Raw genomic sequence first — 20,598 nt, 5'->3', positions numbered from 1 at the left:
AAGAGGAAAGCAGGAAAGAATGCTAGGAGACCTGCCTGGATGAGTAAGGAGCTCCTGGACACGATGTCACACAAAAAGAAACTCTACAAGGAGTGGAAGAAAGGACAGCTGGAATGGGGGGCATATAAGGAAGCTGCCTGAGCAGAAAGACACCAGGTTAGAAAAGCTAAAGCTCAGGGAGTAGCCAGGGAGATCAAGGGGAGGGGAACAGTAAACATTTCCACAGGTATATTAATGAGAAAAAGAAGACTAGGTGTGATGGTTTGAAACTGTCTTTTTATTTTTTCCTTGCAAAGTTCAGAACAGAGAAAGTGAAAGAGTGTAAATAAGTCACTACTGGGTGTAAGAAAGCAAAATACTGATTGTTTTAAACACTTCCATTGGATAGGTAGAAATGTTTAAGAACTATTACCCAAAACAAAGTGGGGCACTCTGCACATTCTGCATTCTGCAGTGGGGGCAGTTGCTGGGCTGTCTGGCTGCTGTTTCTTCTTCTCTTCTGGCTGAAGATAACACACACTGACCTTGGCAGCTAAGTTAACAACTTTCTGCTTTAACTAACTCTGCTTTCTGTCCAAGGGGGATCTGGGGGGGAAGCTCCTGGGAGGGAGGCCCCTTTGGGGAGGGTTCCCTTTGGGGGGAAGCAAAGGGAGATTGGTTGTGATTTTCTGTTGATTTTATATATATATTTGTAAATGTTGTGAATTTTGTATATTTGTACATATTCATTGCATTTCATCATAGATTGTAGATTCTGCTTTGTAAATACAGCTTTCATCTGCTTCCAGACTGGGCTAGCCTGGTTATTGTCGGGGACGGGGGGGGGGGGGGGGGGGGTGAGGATTTTAGCTCACACTGACACACTAGGGAAGGTGTGGGCCCCCTCAGAAAGGAAACAGGAGAGCTGGTGACAAGTGACATGGAGAAGGCTGAGGTTCTCAATGACTTCTTTACCTTAGTCTTCATTGGAAAGGGCCTCCAGCCACACTCCCAGAATAATGGAAGATAATGGCAGGGATTGGAAGAAGGAACTGCCCATTGTGAGTGAAGACCAGGTTCGTGATCATCTGAAGAACCTGAAAGTGTTCAAGTCCATGGGACCTGATGCGATGCATCCATGGGTACTGAGGGAACTGGCAGGTGAGGTTGCTAAACCACTCTCTATTATATTCCAAAAGTCCTGGCAGACTGGAGAAGTCCCCATGGACTGGAAAGGGGGAAACATAACCCCCATGTTCAAAAAGGGAAAGAAAGATGACCCAGGGAACTATAGGACAGTTAGTCTCACCTCTGTGCCCAGTAAGATCATGGAGCAGATCCTCCTGGAGGCACTGATGAGACAGAAGAATAATGAAGACGTGATTGGGTACAATCAGCACGGCTTCACCAAGAGCAAATCCTGCCTGACAAACCTGGTGGCCTTCTATGAAAAGGCCAAGCAACTGATGTCATTTACCTGGACCTGAGCAAAGCCTTCAACACTGTCCCACACCACATCCTGGTCTCCAAGCCGGTAAAGTCTGGGTTTGATGGATGGACCATTCTGTGGATAAAGAACTGGTTTGATGGCCACACCCAAAGAGTGGCTGTTAATGGCTCCATGTCCCAGTGGAGGCCAGTGACAAGTGGAGTCCCCTCAGGAATCAGTGCTGGGACCAGTCTTGTTCAACATCTTTGTTGGTGACATGGACAGTGGCACTGAGTGCACCCTCAGCAAGTTTGCTGATGACACCAAGCTGTGTGGTGCAGCAGACATGCTGGAGGGAAAGGATGCCATCCAGAGAGACCTTGACAGGCTGGAGAGGTGGGCCCATGACAACCTCATGAGGTTCAACAAAACCAAATGCAAAGTCCTACATCTGGGTCAGAGCAATCCCAAGCACAAATATAGGCTGGGCAGTGACTGGCTTGAGAACAACCCCGAAGAAAGGGACTTGGAGTGCTGGTAGATGAGGAGCTCAACATGAGCTGTCAGTGTGCACTTGCAGCCCAGAAAGCCAATCACATCCTGGGCTGCATCAAGAGAAGCATAGCCAGCAGGTCAAGGGAGGTGATTCTCCCCCTCTACGCAGCTCTGGTGAGACCCCACCTGGAGTACTATGTCCAGTTCTGGAGTCCCTATTACAAGAAGGATCTGGAGTTGATGGAACGTGTCCAGAGAAGGACCATGAGGATGATCAGAGGGCTGGAGCACCTCTCCTATGAAGAAAATCTGAAAGAGTTGGGGTTTCAGTCTGGAGAAGAGAAGGCTCCAAGAATACCTTATTGTGGCCTTCCAATATCTTAAGGGGGCCTGTTAAAGCTGGCAAGGGACTTTTTAGGATGCCAGGTAGTGATATGACTAGGGGCAATGGAGCAAAACTAGAAGTGGGGAGATTTAGACTGGATGTTAGGAAGAAGTTTTACACCATGAAGGTGGTGAGACACTGGAATAGGTTACCCAGGAAGGTGGTAGAAGCCCCACTCCTGAAGTTTTTTAAGGTCAGGCTGGATGTGGCTCTGGGCAACCTGATCTAGTGTGAGGTGTCCCTGTCCATGGTGGGGGGGCTGGAACTAGATGATCCTTGAGGTCCCTTCCAACCCTAACAATTCTATGAATCTATGATTCTGTGATTAAGTCAACTCTGTCATTGTAAAAAGTTGGGGTTTTTTTTCTAGCATTTTTTTGAGTTAAACCCAGCAATGTAGCAAAGAAATTAATTTCTTGTTTTCACTGGTGCTCCATTTATGCAATCTAAAGACCATTGAGCTTCAGCTGGCAGAGGACCCTGCCATATCCACAGGAGCACAGTCCCAGCCCCAAACTATGTCCCTCTTTTCTTTCATTAGAGCCACAAAAGGATCCTGGCAACTTGACCCACAATTGCCCTCATCAGTCTTCTCTCCCAGGCTGCACAGCACAGTGATTGCTCCCAGGATTCATACAATATGGAGCAAAACTCCTATTTTATACTCTGGGGTTTTTTTTTGCTGGATTGAGAAAACACTGATAAGTATCTGGGGAGAGGGGAGAAAGGGGTGGAGGATGTTATTGTTTTCATTATGAATTGTGAACTAGGGCTGAAAAACTTTTAAATTTAGTAAAATTTTAAAATCAGTAAGAATGTTTACTGCTGAATAATAAAAACCTCTTAAAATAAATAATGTGCTGTTTAAAAAAGATAGATACAAATGTTGTCTTTAAACCTTAGTTTTTATTGTGAGCACATTATCTAAAGTGCAACTTTTTTACTGACTTAATGGGAAAGAACTGAGGCACACACATGAGAATAATTTTGATTCTCTCCAATTCAGCTTTTTCTTCCTGGAGTAGCATCCTGCCAAAATGAAATTGTTAAACACTACCTTGGACTCCCTGTGCACTCTGCAAAAACTTCTACTGCAATTTAGCTGTATCTTGATTTGTGAAACCTTATCATTAAATTGTCTTTCTCTGTCCTTATCTTTTACAGCATTCTTAGAAGCTTCTAAGAAAATCTCTTACTTATGTGACTTAGGGATTGCATTTCTTTTTTTTTATTTTAACTATCATACAACAGGCAAGAGATTTTCTCTGCTGTTAAGTACCTGGGCAAATGTTTTTCAAGAAATTGGCATGTCTGTGTCTCTGGCCATGCAACTTATTTAGGACATGGTTTATTCAGCTTCCCATCTCGCACTTTGTAACAAATGTGTTCCTGTGAAATTATTCCATATTGTCTTATTGCCTATCATTCTTTTTCTAATGCTAGTGACAGCGATAAGAGGAGTTTTTCATCAATTACTGAAGTTACAAAGTTACAAACATTTGAGAATTACCATTTTTTCAGTGCTATTTAAAAGAACACTTGGAGTAGGAAGATAAATGCAAACTGCATAAATCTTGCAGTATTTTTAAATGGATAACATACTATTAAATACTACAGAATACTAAATAAAGTAGAACACTATGAACTTCATCATCTTTCTGTCTTGTACAAGTTTCTAGTTGTAATGGTTTAAAGCAAAACCAATGGGTTAACCTGTCTGTTCCCCCAACACAGAAATGAGGGGAAAACAACACACAAAAAAAACCAAAGAGAATGAGATAAAAATTTACTGAACAAATGGGAATACAGTGCACAATTACCTTAGCCTATTTGAAGAAAAAGCATGGCAGAAAGCAGCAGTTAGCAGAAGCAAGCAAGCTAAAAGCCCAAGCCAGGGAGCTACATCCCTTCCTGTCCTGGTGCCATCTCGGCAGAAGACAGTCAACACCCAAAAAACCCAGAACCCAAAAGCAGCCACCAGAACAGGAAGCCTCCCATGTTACAATCCAAACTTCAAACCCATAATACTTTGCTCCAGCCAGCACTTTCATTTTGAAGCTGGCATGAGGCAGGATGGTACGAATAGCAGCAAACTAAGACTCAACCTATGACAATAGTTCTACAGTTATCTCCTCCTTCCAGGCTTTTCAAGGAAGACCAGGTTTTAAAAACATACTTAGGAAAGACAGCAAATTATGGCAAGGAAAAGTCTCTCTTTTATGTTTTGTTTACATTTTCAGTATGTTTATACATTCAAATCAAGGTTGAACAATAAATTAATATTAGAAGATAGAGAAAATAAAATGACCAATACCTCTCAAGGTATATCTCTGTTGATAACACATAAAATATGGGCATAAAGTCTGGCTTGAGAAGTAATCATCTGTTTTTTTCTGAAGGCTAAATTGTTAGCTGTTGTGTTAAAGGACACTGAATAAAGTGTAAGGGGAAAAATGAAAAGGGAAGAAAATACCATTTGAAAAGCACACCTTATAAACCTGTTGAAGAGGAAGACTGTACTACGGATGACACGTGCTGTACGGGATTCTTCATTCTGAGATCTGGACAATGTTAAGCCGTCATCCATGTGACCTTCATGGTGCATTATTGCCTGAAAATATAAAAATAAAAAGCAGTCACTGCAAATGTAAAATTCCTCACAAATAAGAAGTATGAAAACTCATATAGTAAGGCAGGCTAGAAAATTAAGAAGTCACATACAAAAAGAAGGTAATTAAAAACATAATTCTATGTTTTACTTCCTCATGTCCATGGCACACAGTACTGAGCCAGCAGGGTAGGTGCCATAATAATCTCAAAGCCACATTTTCTGTAAGCAATATACATTATTAAAAAAAAAAAATCAAAAGTCTGTTGTCAACTGTAAAAATAGTTCCCTTACATACCAGCAGAACCATTTCCTAAATATTATATTAAATATTTATAGAAAAAAAATACATGGAGATAGATATATATATACACACACACATATATCTGATGTACATGTATACATACACATATCTGATATAGACATATATATATGAAAAAATATATAAGTCATGACCTTCCAAGTGTACTAGATGTTACTCTAGCTTTGTACATTTGTCATGTAAAACAGTTACATAAAATAGGAAAAACAAAAAAAAAAACATTTTTTTGAAATCTTATTTTTTAAAAGAAGGCTAAAACATTGTTTCCATGTAGAGACATAATTTCCTGAAAAGTGTTTACAATAAACACTAACACAAATGTAGATTCCAGAAGATGTGTTAAGTTGTAAAAGAATCTTTTTCCTACTTTATTATGCTGAACTACTATTCTGTTTGGCAGTGGCTACTTTATCCATCAGGGCCCAAGACTTAACATTTCAACCCTAAAGGTAATACACTCACAACAGAAAAAAAATTACTTTGAAATAAAAGCCTTCTCAATCCAAAGAGCACACTGAAGAAAGACTATTAATAGTATTTTAGTTTAACATCAAACATACTCAGATTTATCAGTGTTGTGGGTTAAAGTCTACTGGCCAACCTATACACTTTGTTTCATTTTCAGTTTAAGAATTCAAACCATCATGTAACTTTTCAACATATGACTTAAAAAGAAACAACCTTTTACAACGAAACAGAAAACATGCTTAGAACATTTGAAGAAATCAGTTGCCTCCAGTAGTTTCCTTTGTTTCCCCACACATGCCTGCCCTATCAGACTGTGACTGAACAGAATGCATTTTATTTACAGTCTTACCTTCCGCTGCACAGAACCCATTCTTACAGACTTTGCATCAGCGGATTGGTATGTGAGCCATAAGCCTGTATCTACATGCTGTATGAAGCATATTGAATCCCCATATTTTATTTCAGGTGCACCCATTCCATCCACCTCTTTTCTTGTCCCTAGGTCCAACTTTTCCTGAAGAAGAAGAAAAAAAGCGTATACAAGAATAACCAGTATGTTAGCATTTGCATATAATATTAAACACTAGGCGATTGTCCAAAACAGGACCTAAATGAATATTTGAGATCCATCTTTAATGAAATGGTTAAAAAAAAGGTGAAAGTTTAACTTGTAGTTAAAAATTTGAGGAAAATATGGGGAGAGAGATTCCAACCACACAAAACCTGGGCTTTTTACACTAGGAATGCTGGATGTATTCATTTCACCTGCCTAGGAAAGGACCACAAGCATAATTAACAGTACATGTCATTACCAAAACTTGAAAGCTTACAAAACACCAAATACATTGAAGCCCCTGGCTGAACCAGGCATTAACACCTAGAAGCTCTTTCTTGGGCATTTTTCATTTTCCCCATCCTGGAAAAGATGAGCACTTCCTTAAAATTTATTGCTAACTGTCACAGAGAGACAGCCTTTAGTCTGTCACTGCCCATTACTGAACAACAATGGGCTCAGTATATCCCGAGAGAAGTAATCCATTTCTTTGTTTTTGTAGCTGGCCTGTTGATGTGCTACAAAAGAAGAATGACATGGCCATGCATCAGTCCAGCTGGTGTCCTATACAGACAGCAATCATTTCGGAAAATAAAATTTAGTATTCCAAACATAATTATAGTCTGTGTTACTGTGTTCACCAACATCTAGGTCTTCTAAGAACCAACTCCTTCCCCACAGACATCAAGCAGTTTATAAAACAGCCTATACCTCCTGGGTCATGGCAGATTATCCATTTAATCTCTCCAAAATCTTGTGGTTCAATTGGCTGATCTTTTGCCTGGGTGCACTAGTTGTTAAATCCAAAGGCAAATATGGAAAACAAAGGAGAAGTATATATCTTGTTAACTGTAGGAAGGATGTTAATGTAGTTATGCCCAAAACTCCCTCAACCTTCTTCACAGCTAGTTGGACCAGCATATTCCTCAGGCTGTCAACCATTAGTTCCATTTTAGGCAAAAATCTTCTCCATTGAGAGTAACCAAAACCACTGTGACTCATTAGTTCTGATTCATGTGATCGAGTTATTGACAGAAAACTATTCATCACTCTTCTGAGAAGAGAGGGAATACATCACACTTGTTGCCGCCCAAGCTAAGACTACTACAATGCTGCAGTAGCTGTTTTGCTTTCCCTTTCACAGCTTCAACAGTGAAGGCAGGTGTCTTAGGTTGAGTGGACAGAGCTATTTTACCCCTCCCCAAAGGAATAAAATAAAAATGCTCCACACACAGAATTGTAAAGTTAAATGGAAATACTATTCACAACTATATACAACAATACCAAATACATAAATTCATATTCAAATTAAAATTATCTGGTGTCCACTCCCTGGACAATCTGGTCCTTTTGGAGGACTTTTCTCTATGGTTAAGACATCCAGTCTTAAACCCACAATAACAGGTGCACTGGTGAGCCTAACTTCCTGTATTCTGCTTCTATACATGCTCACACATGCCTGAGTAAGAAGCTGCTTCATTTTCACCACTGTTCAAAAAACTTTTCTGTGAAAATTGCAGGTCTGTTCTAGGCCATACATTCAAGGTCCAAGATAATCCCCTCAGCCAAATACAGTTTCCATGTTCTCTGATTCTCCCGATCAGCCATAGAGGGCAAGTCATTTCCTTCAGTTCTCCAGACTTCTAAATGTTCTATCCTATTACAACCAGGAAAGCCTGGGAGAATTATAACAGAACATAAATGTGACTTGACAATTTGGGGAGACAGCTTTACAGGAAAATATGACAAGACTGTGGGTTTAAAATACTAAATAATGTCATTTACTAAAGGATTTTTTGAAGTATTTAATAATTAAAGGCTATGTAACTAGATTTTCACTCTGCAATTATGAATGTATTTTGAAGCACTTAAAAATTAAAAGAAATACTAAAATGAAATTATTATTATTATTATTGTTATTTCTCATAACATTAAGCCTCAAACGTGAACATAGAATATTTTACCTCAACATGAGGAAAAACTTCTTTACAGTGAGGGTGACGGAGCACTGGAACAGGCTGCCCAAGGTGGGTTGTGGAGTCTCCTTCTCTGGAGACTTTCAAAACCCACCTGGATGCATTCCTGTGCAGACTACCCTAAGTGATCCTGCTCTGGCAGAGGGGTTGGACCTGATGATCTCTTGAGGTCCCTTCCAACCTCTGATATACTGTGATACTGTGATACAGGTATAATATATTCATCATTTTAGACTATTACACTATTTCCAGAATCAGATGTTAATTTCACTACCTTGTAAATGCCAAATAGCTTAAGTGCCAAAATTATTAAAATATTGTCAATTGCTACATGCATGGTAATAACTGATTTATTAATACATCTGATGGCAATCACTGAGTTATCATGGGCTTCTATTTCAAAATTAATTCATAATTTTTTTTATATCATTTCTTTAAGTGGTGCAATCAACTCTTTCAAAATCTAATACTAATAGTTGGAAACTGAAAAGCTACCTATAATAGGACATTGCACACAAATGATGACACAGGAAAAAATAAATTTGGTCCTGCCACCATATGAAGAAAAGATAGCCTGACTTCAACCTCCAGGCATTTGAATTATCGTCATAACTAGAACATAGTGTGAACATACTCTGCTTCTACCTAGTAAGATTACTTTTTTCCCAAGTCTTCCTCCTCAGAACTAATTTCTGAAGATATGAACATCTGAATTCACAACTTTTCTCTTAATGCATTGTCAATAACATCAGGAATTATTATTTTAAAATATTATTGTGTATTTCCTATAAAATCTAATTACCATAACAGAAAGTGAAGGGGGTTGATATTGAAATCTTCGTTCCAATTACAATTATCATTAAATGCACTTTGCATAAAAACTGCAGTGCCAACAGTTTGCCAGATGTCTGTCCTCAACTGTGTAAGTGCAGCTCTGAGTGTAGGTTTAGAGTAACTTTAGTCTTCAGAAGAGAAGGCTGAGAAGGTGGGTGTCAAGATGAATGTGCCAGTCTCTTTTTGGTGGTGCCCAGTGATAGGATAAGTCAAAATGGGTACAAGCTAGAACACGGGAAGATCCACCTCCACATAATGAGAGATTTCTTTATGGTGAGGGTGACAGAGCACTGTAACAGGATGCCCAGAGAGGTCATGGAGTCTCCTTCTCTGGAGACTTTCAAAACCTGCCTGGATGTGTTCCTGTGTGGCCTGTCCTAGGTGATCCTGCTTTGGCAGGGGGGGTTGATTCGATGATCTCTAGGGGTCCCTTCCAACACCTAACATTCTGTGATTCTGTGAATTTCTATAACATTCAACTGATCTCTTTCCTGAAAAAAAATAAACACAGCATACAGGAAAGCATACAGTAAAAGTTGAATTAAATATAGGAGAGAAATCGAAAGCTAGAGGATGGTGTAGGGGCAGCAGGCATTAGAGCATTCAGTTGGTTGCTTCAAGATATTGAGCTTTTTTGAGAAGTGAAAAGGCATCACAAATTGTTTCTAAAAGGGAAGATTTGACTGGAGTGCTGGATTCATGCCAACAAATAGCAGGTAGTTGCAAAAGCACATATAATGAATAGGTCATTGGTGAAAACTATCACAGACTTTAAAAATATCATGTCACTGTTTAATAATTGCATATTGGCATAGCTATTAAATGATGCAACTTTTCAGCTCTTACCATAACCTGTCATTACGTAAGTATCTGCTAATTCTTTCCACAACAATGAAATACCTGTTTTATTTGCAGTCTAGATCCATTCTCAGACCATCAACAAAGACCAAAAATTTTCATTCATTACACTGGAAATACCAGAAACAATTGGGTTTTGCAATAGTAAGCTACCTCAGCATAATGAAGAGGTTATTAATTTATGAACATGAAAACATGAAATATTAAAACCATTTTTATGAATATTTTAAAAATTATTAATAATAATTCATCAATATTTCATGCACATTCTAGTGCACGGTCGTAAGAATATCCCATAAAGTGGTACAGTATAACAATTTGAACCTAATTAGAAAAAATATAAAATAGTTATTTGATTGAGAACGAAGGTACAATGCTGGTGTTTGTCCACCAGATGGTGACTCGACAAGACGCTTGTGGCTTTAAACAGCTAAAGAGACAAAATGAGTCAGGGCAATACAATAAAGAGACTTAAATCATTTAAGATCACAAATTATGACTCTGGGCATGCCGGGGAGGCTGCTTGTAAGGCTTAATTTACAATTCCACGCAATCTAAAGGTGTGGAGATTTAAACAGAACCATATCTGGTGCTAAACTCGTGAACACTGTAAAGATACACTTTCACTGTGAGCTAAGCTAGTGGCTACGCTGGCTGCCTGCTGTGCTGGTTCTCAGACGCGGCGGGGCTGCGGCTACTGGGGGCTGATCCCTGCCAAGGCTCAGGGCTTGCAGAGATCCGGCATGGCGCCCAGGGGCGGTCCCTTCCGGATGGTAGCGGCGGCTCCCTCCTGCGACGGCAAGGATGCCATAGACTTCTGCCTACAGGCAGGTTCCATTGGACGGGCTCCGGCGGCTCCCTCGGCGTGGTCCCTTCCAGACAGCAGAGACTGCGGGGTAGGTGGGGGGAGGGTGGCGCAAAGCAGCGTGGCTTTCCCCACCTCAGCTCAAAATGAGCGAGTGGCCGATTCTTCTCGGCAGTGACTGCATTCCCATTTCTAAGGTAACGAGGCAGTCCTTTGTGAAACTGTATGGGATGCTCACAGGTGGTCCCAGTTCTGAATTGCCCTAGGTCAGCTTGAGTTAGAGGGCTGCTGGGGCAGGCAACTCCCTTCTCCTGCGATTGGGTGGCTGGCACACAGAATGCGGGCACATGGTTCTCCTTTGTGAGCAGGCACACAAAGGCTCTGGCTCACAGGTCTGCAGCTCATGACTACGGTAGACACTGTTGGAACTTGACGGAAGGTTCAGGCTAGTCCTCCCCCACCAACTGGGTTAAATCACCATTGGTATTCAGTCCCTTTTAAGATGCAGTGGCTCTTTTCCTACAGGTGGGACTGGCAGTTACAACACAAGCTGGCTGTGGCTGCGGAGCAGCTTGCGAAGGACTCTGTGCGGGCTTCCAGGTAAACTGAGGCATGGTGGCACTTCCTGGGTTCCTGGCTTCTCTCCGGACTGCAGAGGCTGGTAGCATGCGTGCGAGTGAATGGAGCTTAATAGCAGAAGCAACAGCAAGGAGCAATAGAGCTCAAGAACAAAGTCAGGCAAAAAGCTTGGAAGCAGAGTGACTTGTTTACCATTTGGAGTATACTTACACATTACTTGAGCCTTGAATTGGGCCCACAGTCAACCCTGATTAGACCTTTCAGCATATGATCAACCGTGTGGCTAGAATTATGCCCAAACTTGGAAGGAGCACAAGCATAGCATGAGCATCCCATACAGTGGGTGCATGATGTTGTTTAGTCCAAAGAAGGAAGGTTGGGTTGTTTACTGAGGCTGGCTGATGACCTAGCCTTTTGTTTCCCAGCTCTGGGCTGAGCACCCACTCCCGAAATGAGGGGGAAGGGGGGATGTTGGGACAAGTTTTGGCGTAATTCTGGGCATAGGGTGCCTCCACGTCATTCAGTAATGCAATGCAACACCAATGTTCATTGGAAATCAACAGGTTTATTGAATAATATGCTAGATTTTCTCCACAAGGATGCACTCTTTATAAGCACTTTTATTCCATGCCTACAAGTACGGTAGCTAATCTTGCCACATTTGTGGCAGGCTAAATGGACAAAATCATTTCAAATAGTAATTTTTTTCACCATTAAGAGAGAACCATCTGAAGCCTTGCTTCAATTGTGTTATTTCACTCTTATGCTTCTGTTTAGTTATAAAATACAGTTGACAACATTTTGTTGATGTATTTCTGTCCACTGAAAAAGACTGTGGACAGGAAAAGTAGACTTCCTACAGAGTGTGTAAACATGTGCATGTGCTATATACAGAGAAGGTGGGCTGTCCCACAGAAGAGTGTGAAGAAAATAGGTCAATGACATGGCAGAACTGTGCTGGGGAGAAAGGGGACGTGATATTTGCATGGCGGAGAAATAAATAGGTTGTTCTTGGGCCTGGGGAGGAGAAGCATAAAGCTGACTACTATGTGGAGGATGAAAGAAATGGACTGCTTATAGCAGAGGTGAATAAAACTGTAGCAGATCCTAAAAACAGATTTGGCAACCATGGCAGCCAAGGTTTGACAACATCAGTCCAAATTATCTCTCACAGTACAGACAATTGGTCCACTTCTCAAGCACAGCTGAAGAAGGAAATGTTCAACCCACCACACCAGGCTAGATGGGGCCCTTGAGCAACCTGATGTAGTAGAATTTGTCCCTGCCCATGCCAAATCCACCAAAAGCATTCCAGGGTTCTGTGAACATTTCAATGGAAAAGTGATATTAAAGTAATGTTTTTTATCAAAAAAATCAGTATTTAGCAAATGCAAGAGAGAAAAATATTTCCACAGAACTTAAACACTACAAACTCAAGTCTATACAAGAGTCATATGTTTGGGGAATAAATTGTAGATATAGGTGGACCATCCCATTATGAGTGAAGTAGGATTACAAAAGAGAAATAAAGAATTTTCTGAATTTCAGGTGTTTGAAAGTCTAATATAATTCACATTTAACAATAACTATTAGGGCAATATAAAACACAACCAGACCACAAAGCTCAGTTCCTGAAAAAAAAAAAATAAAAAAAAATCAAGATACTCTTAGATCTTCAGAACAACCACGTCTTCTGAGTGCTGCTTGGCTTCTAATATTTTTAAGATTTCACATCTTTCTTTTGCTAAGATATTTAAAGAATTTTAAAATGTAAGAAGACTCTAATTTTTTAACTGCTTTACCAGAATGCTGTGTTTAGGGGGAAAAAAAGTACATGTGCATGTGTGTGTGCAATACGTCCAGCATCTGAGAAAAGTATTGTGGTTCACATAAGACATCTTATAAAAAACATCAGCACTCTGGTTCACTTCTGCTTACTTTTGCAGTACTGGCAAACTAATGTGTTTAAAATTATGAGTAAAGCCTTTGCATCTGAATCATCAGATTTACCATTTGGGCTAACTACACATAATAACACAAATGAAACTACACGCAATAACACAAATGGATGGTGTGCCCATATATGATCGGGAGAAAAGAGACTCCTAAAGCTGCTTACCTTCTCTACAGAAGCCTTCCTATTATTTCAAAATATTTATTTAATGCTCTTTTCAAGAGAAGGGAGGCAGCTAAAATTTTCAATGCCTGTAATCTAATAAAATGAAGCATGACACTCGTTTAAGTCTTAAGCAGAAGACCGGATTCATCTTTAGCAATGAAGACCAAATCAAATAATCCTTCCCCATGTCTTCTCCATAATTCTTTCAAAGCAAGTCTTTAGTTAAAATGAATGTTGATATTCACAGAATTCTATCAAATATTATATTTCAAAAAAAATCCATATTTAAATATCAGTAAAATTGTATCTGTCATGTTCTGATTAAGTTAGAGAGTCCTCTTAAAACACACTCACATTACTTCAAGAACTGATTACCATAAAATGTTTCTACATGCCCCAAAGCCTTTTATCTCTGCTGTGCTCAGTGCAGAATAAGTCTGGTCACTTAATGACAACTAAATAAAAAGAGGTTGACTTTTTATTTTGAATGTGATAGAATAAAATCATCTCAAAAGCTAAATCCTCTAAATAATTCCACAAAAGTCTTCCAAATTCATGTGAAAAAACCACAACACAACAAAACAAAACAAAAAGCCTAAAACAAATCAAACAAAAAGCTCCCCACACACCACCAATAAATTAAAAATCTTGAAATACAACATTGCATAATCCCCAGAACACATGTGTGTCCACTGCTTTGGTAATAGAGATGAACCACCATCTCCATATGAGCCAAAGATACACTCTGTTGCTAATAAATCTTGCTTTTTACTAAATAATACATGTAGCAATAGGGTGCAGTATATGTTTCCACTCTTTTTGGATTGACCTTACTGAAGACTCTTATTTTGGGAATCAGTGAATAAATTCTTTATCCCTCTTTGAAGGAGAATAACTACTGAAATCTACAGTAACTGCAACAGGAATTTCTCAATATAGTTGCACTGCATTGTCCTAAAATATTTAGGTATTTCCAAGGCTTTTCTAACTGGTTTAAAAAAATGCATTCTCTGGGTCTCAAAACAATCACAATTAAAGACTTTGTTATCAGATGCAAAAGTCTATATAACTGCTTTCAGTTATTTTTTTGTCTTCCTAAGCAGACAAATAACTAAAAACATATCAAGTAAATGCTACAGAGAAGTTATTGAATAATGCTGTTTATTATTACTGTATATTTTCGAACTTAATTTTTTTAAAGAGAGCCAACATTATTTTAGGAACATTTCCAGCAACATCATGCTGCAGGTGAAAAACATGAGAAATCAAAGGATATTAAAGAATTTATCACAGCATTATTTTGAACTGTTTACACACTATACAAAGTACTATTCTGAACTTGAAATGCTTATGAAAGTGTCAAATGAAGATTAAACCTATAGTAGCATTAAATTAGAATACAGTAAAGTATTTGATGAAAGAAATCACGATTTTCCAATTTAATTTAAATAACCCACAATACTTTAATTTTTGTCTGTCAGCCAGCAGTGAAGTACCAGGGAAGTTTCTCAGAAAAACAAGTAAGAAATAAGGAAACGGGTCAAAAGTGGGCAAGCAGTACCAAAAAAAACCCAAACCTACAAAGAGCTAGACAGCATTACTCAAAGAAAATATGGTAAAAGAAGGTTTCTAGACATTAGTTGCATATAGATAGATAGACAGACAGACAGATACATACATACATAGGTTTTGGGTTTTTTTAATCAGTGAAAATTTAGAAGGCTCCAACAATTCATGCAACAGAAAATACCTAAAGTTTGCTTACTTAAGAGATTGGAATTACTACTGGTTATATTAATGCTACACTGATTCCATACCTTGGAAGACCGAAGACAGAATGCTGTAGACTTTACATCCGCTTTCTCTTTGTCTGTAAGAAGAAGACTGTTGTCATCCAGGAGACTTAGATATTTTCCTGTTGTTATATGTCTTAGTCTGAATGGCTGTCCCCATTTAATGTGGCTGCCACTCCACCTAAGAAAGTTCATAGGAAACGTTTGGGTTTTTAAAATGAAACATAGATTTTATTTAATGGCAAAAATATTTTAACATACTGCCAGCTATTTGGTAAAATAATAAAATTCTAAATGTTGTATTATCAGAAAAAAACAGCTACTTTTTGATTATATCCTATAAAACATTTAAACTCTTCCTTTGCACAGATTGCCTTGGTTCAGACTGAACTCATCTTGAGAAGACACAGACCGCCTACAGAAGAGGTTTATGCTGTACACAAAGAGCTTAGATCTGCCAGTTCCCTCTCCAACATTTCATCTACCAGCAGCTGGGCTTTTTCCCTCTCCCAGAGCACTCTACTTTTAGCAGTCAGTACACTTTAGATACATTCTAATAGTGTTAAAAAATATCCAAATAAACAACCTTGTTTTTTCAATCATCTTAAAATAAATTTGCATATATCTTGGATGTGTGCATTCTTGTACTAGTCTGAAAACCTCTTAAATTAGCATTTACACAGGTTTAAATAATTTTTGTTTTCCCTGACACACACATGTAAGACATCAACGCACTTACCTATTCAATACAAATATGCATTTGTTTGAGCATATCTTCCTAGGAGCTCGCTATACTGCATGCAAAGTATGCAAAATCAATTTGGCAGACAGTTTTAAACTCCAGGAGTGTTTAACATGCAAGAATAATATGTGGCTTTTTTTAACAGGATTGTTTATGCTTCACTGATTAAACTTCTAAATCTCTTTAACTCATTGGTTTTAAAGAGACCAAAAAAAAAAAAATGGAGAGGTATTCCCCTCAACTATTTTCTTTTGTAAACTAAATAGTGTCTCTTGTTTAAGCCAAGGGATGAACACTTTTGGGAGGAAGAAAATAGGGAATTTTCGTTTCTTAGAAACGCATTTGTTTTCTTTCACACAGCAAAGTCAGTATATTCCACAAAAGTCCATCTAAGTATCAGTATTCCAGCACAACTCGTGTTTCTCAATTAAGTTAAAATGTCAGGTCATGAATCCTAGCCATTGTATTTCTGGGTCTGGTAAAACACATCAGCTCTGCAGCTTTCATACTTTGAGCCACACTGGGGAGCTGCCTTTTGTCCAGTCTGATTCAATTTCCTTTTGGACCTAATAGCTATGGACCATAAGGAAAAGACAATAAATGTAGAGCAATTGAGTCATGCCCCTAGTTTATACCTTCAGGATAGGAAAAAAGACTTTGTGCTTAGAGGAAAAGCCTTTTGACCAGAAAGGATCTTGTGAGGCTATTTCTCACTACTAAAAAATTATTTTCTGCAATGTGAGAATATGACTGTTGTCACCTTTTGGGGAAGAAAGCAACACTGAGCAATAGAATCTGGTGTCCCAAAGCAGGGCATCTCAAAGAGCAGGGTTTTTTTGGGGATGTTTTGGTTTTGGTTTTGGTTTTGAGAGTTCTCCACTAAAGAGGAGAGCTCAGAAACAATGATTCCTTCAGAATCATATAAAACTAACAGAAATAATGTTGTATCTGCAATCATTCTGTGAAGGAGTAGAATCGATGATGGTCTTCAGGTATACATATGCTGTTATAAATTGAGGTATTTGCATGAATAGTAATGTGCCTGCAATTCAGTAATGAATGCATATAGTTATTAGAATATCATACAGAAAAAAAGGGAAGTGACTTGCAGGAAAGAGTTTTACTCCTAGGATTTTATTTATGTGGGTTTTTTTTCCTGATAAGAAAGCCATGTTCCTTGAAAACAAAGATTACAGATGGTTTTGCTTAGTTGTTTTGACAATTCTTACCATTTCTTTCAGTCATATATATTCAAATGTTTACAATTCAAAAGTTTCTACATAATACTTGTCAGTGAGATATATGACAGCCGTAACAGGAACCTGTAATTTGTTAAATCCCCACCGTGTTCCACTACCACTGCTTATTAGGGAAGCACATGCAATGAGGAAATTAAAAGGCCAAAGATCATTCCACAGTTTCACTGTTGTCATTTAAGCATTCTCAAGGTCAATTTTAGCACAAAGAAAACATTTTCCTGCCCTATCGATGTTTAACATCATCCTATTCCACACGCAGAAAACAGCATCATTAGAGTGCAACCTTTCCCTAAGATGCCCTGATTTATCTCTAGAAGCGATTTATTTGTCACTAGAAAGACTATCACAAGCACATATTGCATTACAATTCAAGGGCAATTTACAATTCAATTACCTTAATAAGCAAGGTTCAATTCCACATTATGATGTCAACATTTCCACAGTGCAAGGTAGCATAATTTTTCTGTAAATTTTTGCTTTCTAAGACTTCCAAATAGCTTATTTAAGGGATTACATATATGAATTATGGAAAACAGTTCTGATTACGTTAAAGATGTAAATTGTGAATTCACAGCTATCAAAACTGCAAAAAACATGCACAGCATTGTATGTTAAGGCACTCTCTCTATAGGATGTTGTAATTTTTCATAAAAGTGATAAAGAGCACCTTTGGGAGATGATTTTTCTATTATCAATCCAGTTTTATAGCTATCCATCTGATTTTATAGGAACGGTCACACTATACAAAAAGCACCCAGATAAAAGGAATTTTTTTTCTGAGAGAGGTTTTACTTACGCAACTCTTAGAGTCTCTAGTCTCCAAAGGGAACGAGCATGAATTGACACAGCACCACCTTCATAATGGACAGTTCTGAAAACCAATCAAAGGCACAGACTAAACACAATGTTGGACAAGTTTATCGTATTTATTTATTCACTTGACTGTATATCTCATATTAAGACTGTCCAAACAATCATTGCATCTGACAGATTCAAGGGTTATCAGGTTCAAAACCAGTTCTTATTAAATAAACCGTCAGACTTAGTTACTCAAATTTTGGTCTAATTGTCTTTAGCATCTATTATTGTGATATTCATAGCAATGAGATTTATACAGTGCTCACTTAGACATCTTTCTTAGTCTTTTAAGGACAGAGAATCTAGGGGGGAAAAAAAAAAAGCACCTGATGATTGTAATACTTCTAGACTCTCACAAAAAAAAAAAACCACAAACAAAAAACCAACCAAAACCAAGTGATGATAAAGATTTGTAATCACTACATACAACTCACAAGAAACATAATGTTTTCTCAGAGCTTGTATTATTAAAATAACCACAAAGCTTACTACTTTGAATTACTTTAGCACCTCAATACTCACTACCACACTGGTAACAGTCTTTGCACATCTCAGATTTTAACAGCTTTCTATTTCCAAGATTTTATATGCAATGATTCCTCAAGTTCCTGCCTATATGGAGAAATCCAAGTGCTAAAAAAAAAAAAAATAAAAACAAAACAACCAAACAAAAAACCCCACAAAAAAACCACAATCTAAAATCAGGCCTAAAACATGGTGTGGGGTTTTTTTCCTCCATTATTCTATACACAGAGAAGTGATTTATATTGGATCCACAAAGAGGTTTAGATTTACAATCACTAAAAGTCCTGCACAGATAACTTGGCTTCTCCTCAAAGTAAACCCTGAGGAGTGGGATGGGTATTAAGCACTGCCACTCTAGATTTAGGCAGCTGTTTCTTAGATTTAGTAGTCACTTATGTAAAGAGTGCTGTCACTATGCTTATCAAATCAAGCATGTCAAGGAACTGCCAAGGAATGGCCCAGTTTCATGGATACAGGAAGAGCTTACGGATGGAGTAATGTCAAAAACAGCCAAACACATAACTTTAGGGAATATTAGTATATAAATTGTAGGCATTTTCCATTGTTTGTTAGAAACAATTTTTTGAGGAACACAATTTTGGAATCATGTATCTAGTAGTTACTAGGCTTTAACTTCCAAAGTCCAACAGCGGATGTGATACAGAGGGACTGCGTACTTAACAGAGAGGAAAACCCATCGTTAAAGAGACGGTTCAAAGCCAAAAGAAATAGTGAGTTGGAACACACTTCTTGGTACTACTAACAATATAGGAAGTTAGAGAGGTACTAAAATTCATCTTGGAATATGCTAAAAAAGTATTAAAGAAATGATCACTCCCAAACTGAAAAAGAACAAACACAAATTAGACAGAAAAAAAAATGAAAAATCCCAGCTTAGTACAGTATGAACCTCATTGGAGTTCTTGTACTCATATAATACAAAATGTAAACATTTTATTCAGTAGTTTTCAAGTCATTAAATATATGAGAAATTAGGTCAAAGCAAAGGCTTCAATTAATCAGAGTATTTGATTTTTACATTGGTACCTGGTAGAATTTCAGTGATTAAGTCCTTTTTCACATGGGAAACATACAGTTTCTCCATCTGAGAACTCTTTTTTCTAGCTTCAAATTACACACAGGAACTGGATCCATGTAATTTTAAACATCTAAAACACCTCCCATTGTGAACTTAAAAGAATAGTTTCCTGCTATGTGACTGTTTGTCCATTATTTTCTTTCTCTATTCCTTCAAAGGGGAGCTATCAGTTTTGAAGTGGTCATGTAAGGTGAGAAAAAGGAAGAAGAAATCCTAAACAAAAACGTGCAACTTGTTTACCAAAGGAAATTTTAAAAAAATCCTGTGACTGTCTCTTATTTCCATATGAGTGATGGTGTATACTAGCAACAGAGGAGTGAAGGCTGAAAGACAGTTATAGCACTTAAGGGATAAAACTCAACAAGGGAGCAGCAAACTCTCAGCAGAACACAAAGTGACAGTAATCTGGAGAGAGACTGAGAAAGAGATGGGAATGAAGGGTTAGAGATCAAGAATATCTACAGGGAAGCAAAAGAGAAGCCCAGAAGCTGGAATCAAGAATGGAACGGCAAGACTGCATGAGTAGGAAAGAAGACACAGGCTGCAAAAATCCAAGCTGGCACAAAGCACTAGAATAGGATATGAGCTCTTGTCTACAGCTAGATATTGTCTTTTCTATGAAAAAAAAAGGCAATAAGAAAAAGATGGCTTTGAATAAAAGGTATCTCTTCTTCACTGAACAGCAAGTCATTTTGCTCTTATCATAGTAGCAGCACGCATACTAACCACTGCCTCAAAGCAGCTGCATTCATAACCTAAACTATCACACACTTTATCCTAAGAAATCGGAAGTTCATTTTTAACTCCTTTCATTAAAGTAAATGTAGTAAACTGCTCTGAAATTGCCCAAACCAACTTCATTACAGCTTGTTTTAAATGAAAACATTATTTGATAGGATCCATCTCAACTCT

The 20,598-nt window shown here is 38.2% G+C and overlaps 1 protein-coding gene across 1 annotated transcript in view; it reads right to left on the bottom strand.

The window, feature by feature from the left end:
- Nucleotides 1-20,598, bottom strand: part of RYR2 (ryanodine receptor 2) — a 294,938-nt gene that overhangs the window by 195,370 nt on the left and 78,970 nt on the right. Inside the window, exons 11-14 of the mRNA XM_054396845.1 lie at nt 18,001-18,075; nt 15,228-15,384; nt 6,036-6,200; nt 4,778-4,899 (exon numbers count right to left, since the gene is read on the bottom strand). Coding sequence (XP_054252820.1) covers nt 4,778-4,899; nt 6,036-6,200; nt 15,228-15,384; nt 18,001-18,075 — 519 coding nt within the window. The remainder of the gene's footprint in view (nt 1-4,777; nt 4,900-6,035; nt 6,201-15,227; nt 15,385-18,000; nt 18,076-20,598) is intronic.

The sequence above is a fragment of the Indicator indicator genome, chromosome 2 (assembly GCF_027791375.1).
Source record: "Indicator indicator isolate 239-I01 chromosome 2, UM_Iind_1.1, whole genome shotgun sequence".
Lineage (NCBI taxonomy): Eukaryota > Metazoa > Chordata > Aves > Piciformes > Indicatoridae > Indicator > Indicator indicator.
This window is presented reverse-complemented; position numbering and strand designations above follow the sequence as displayed.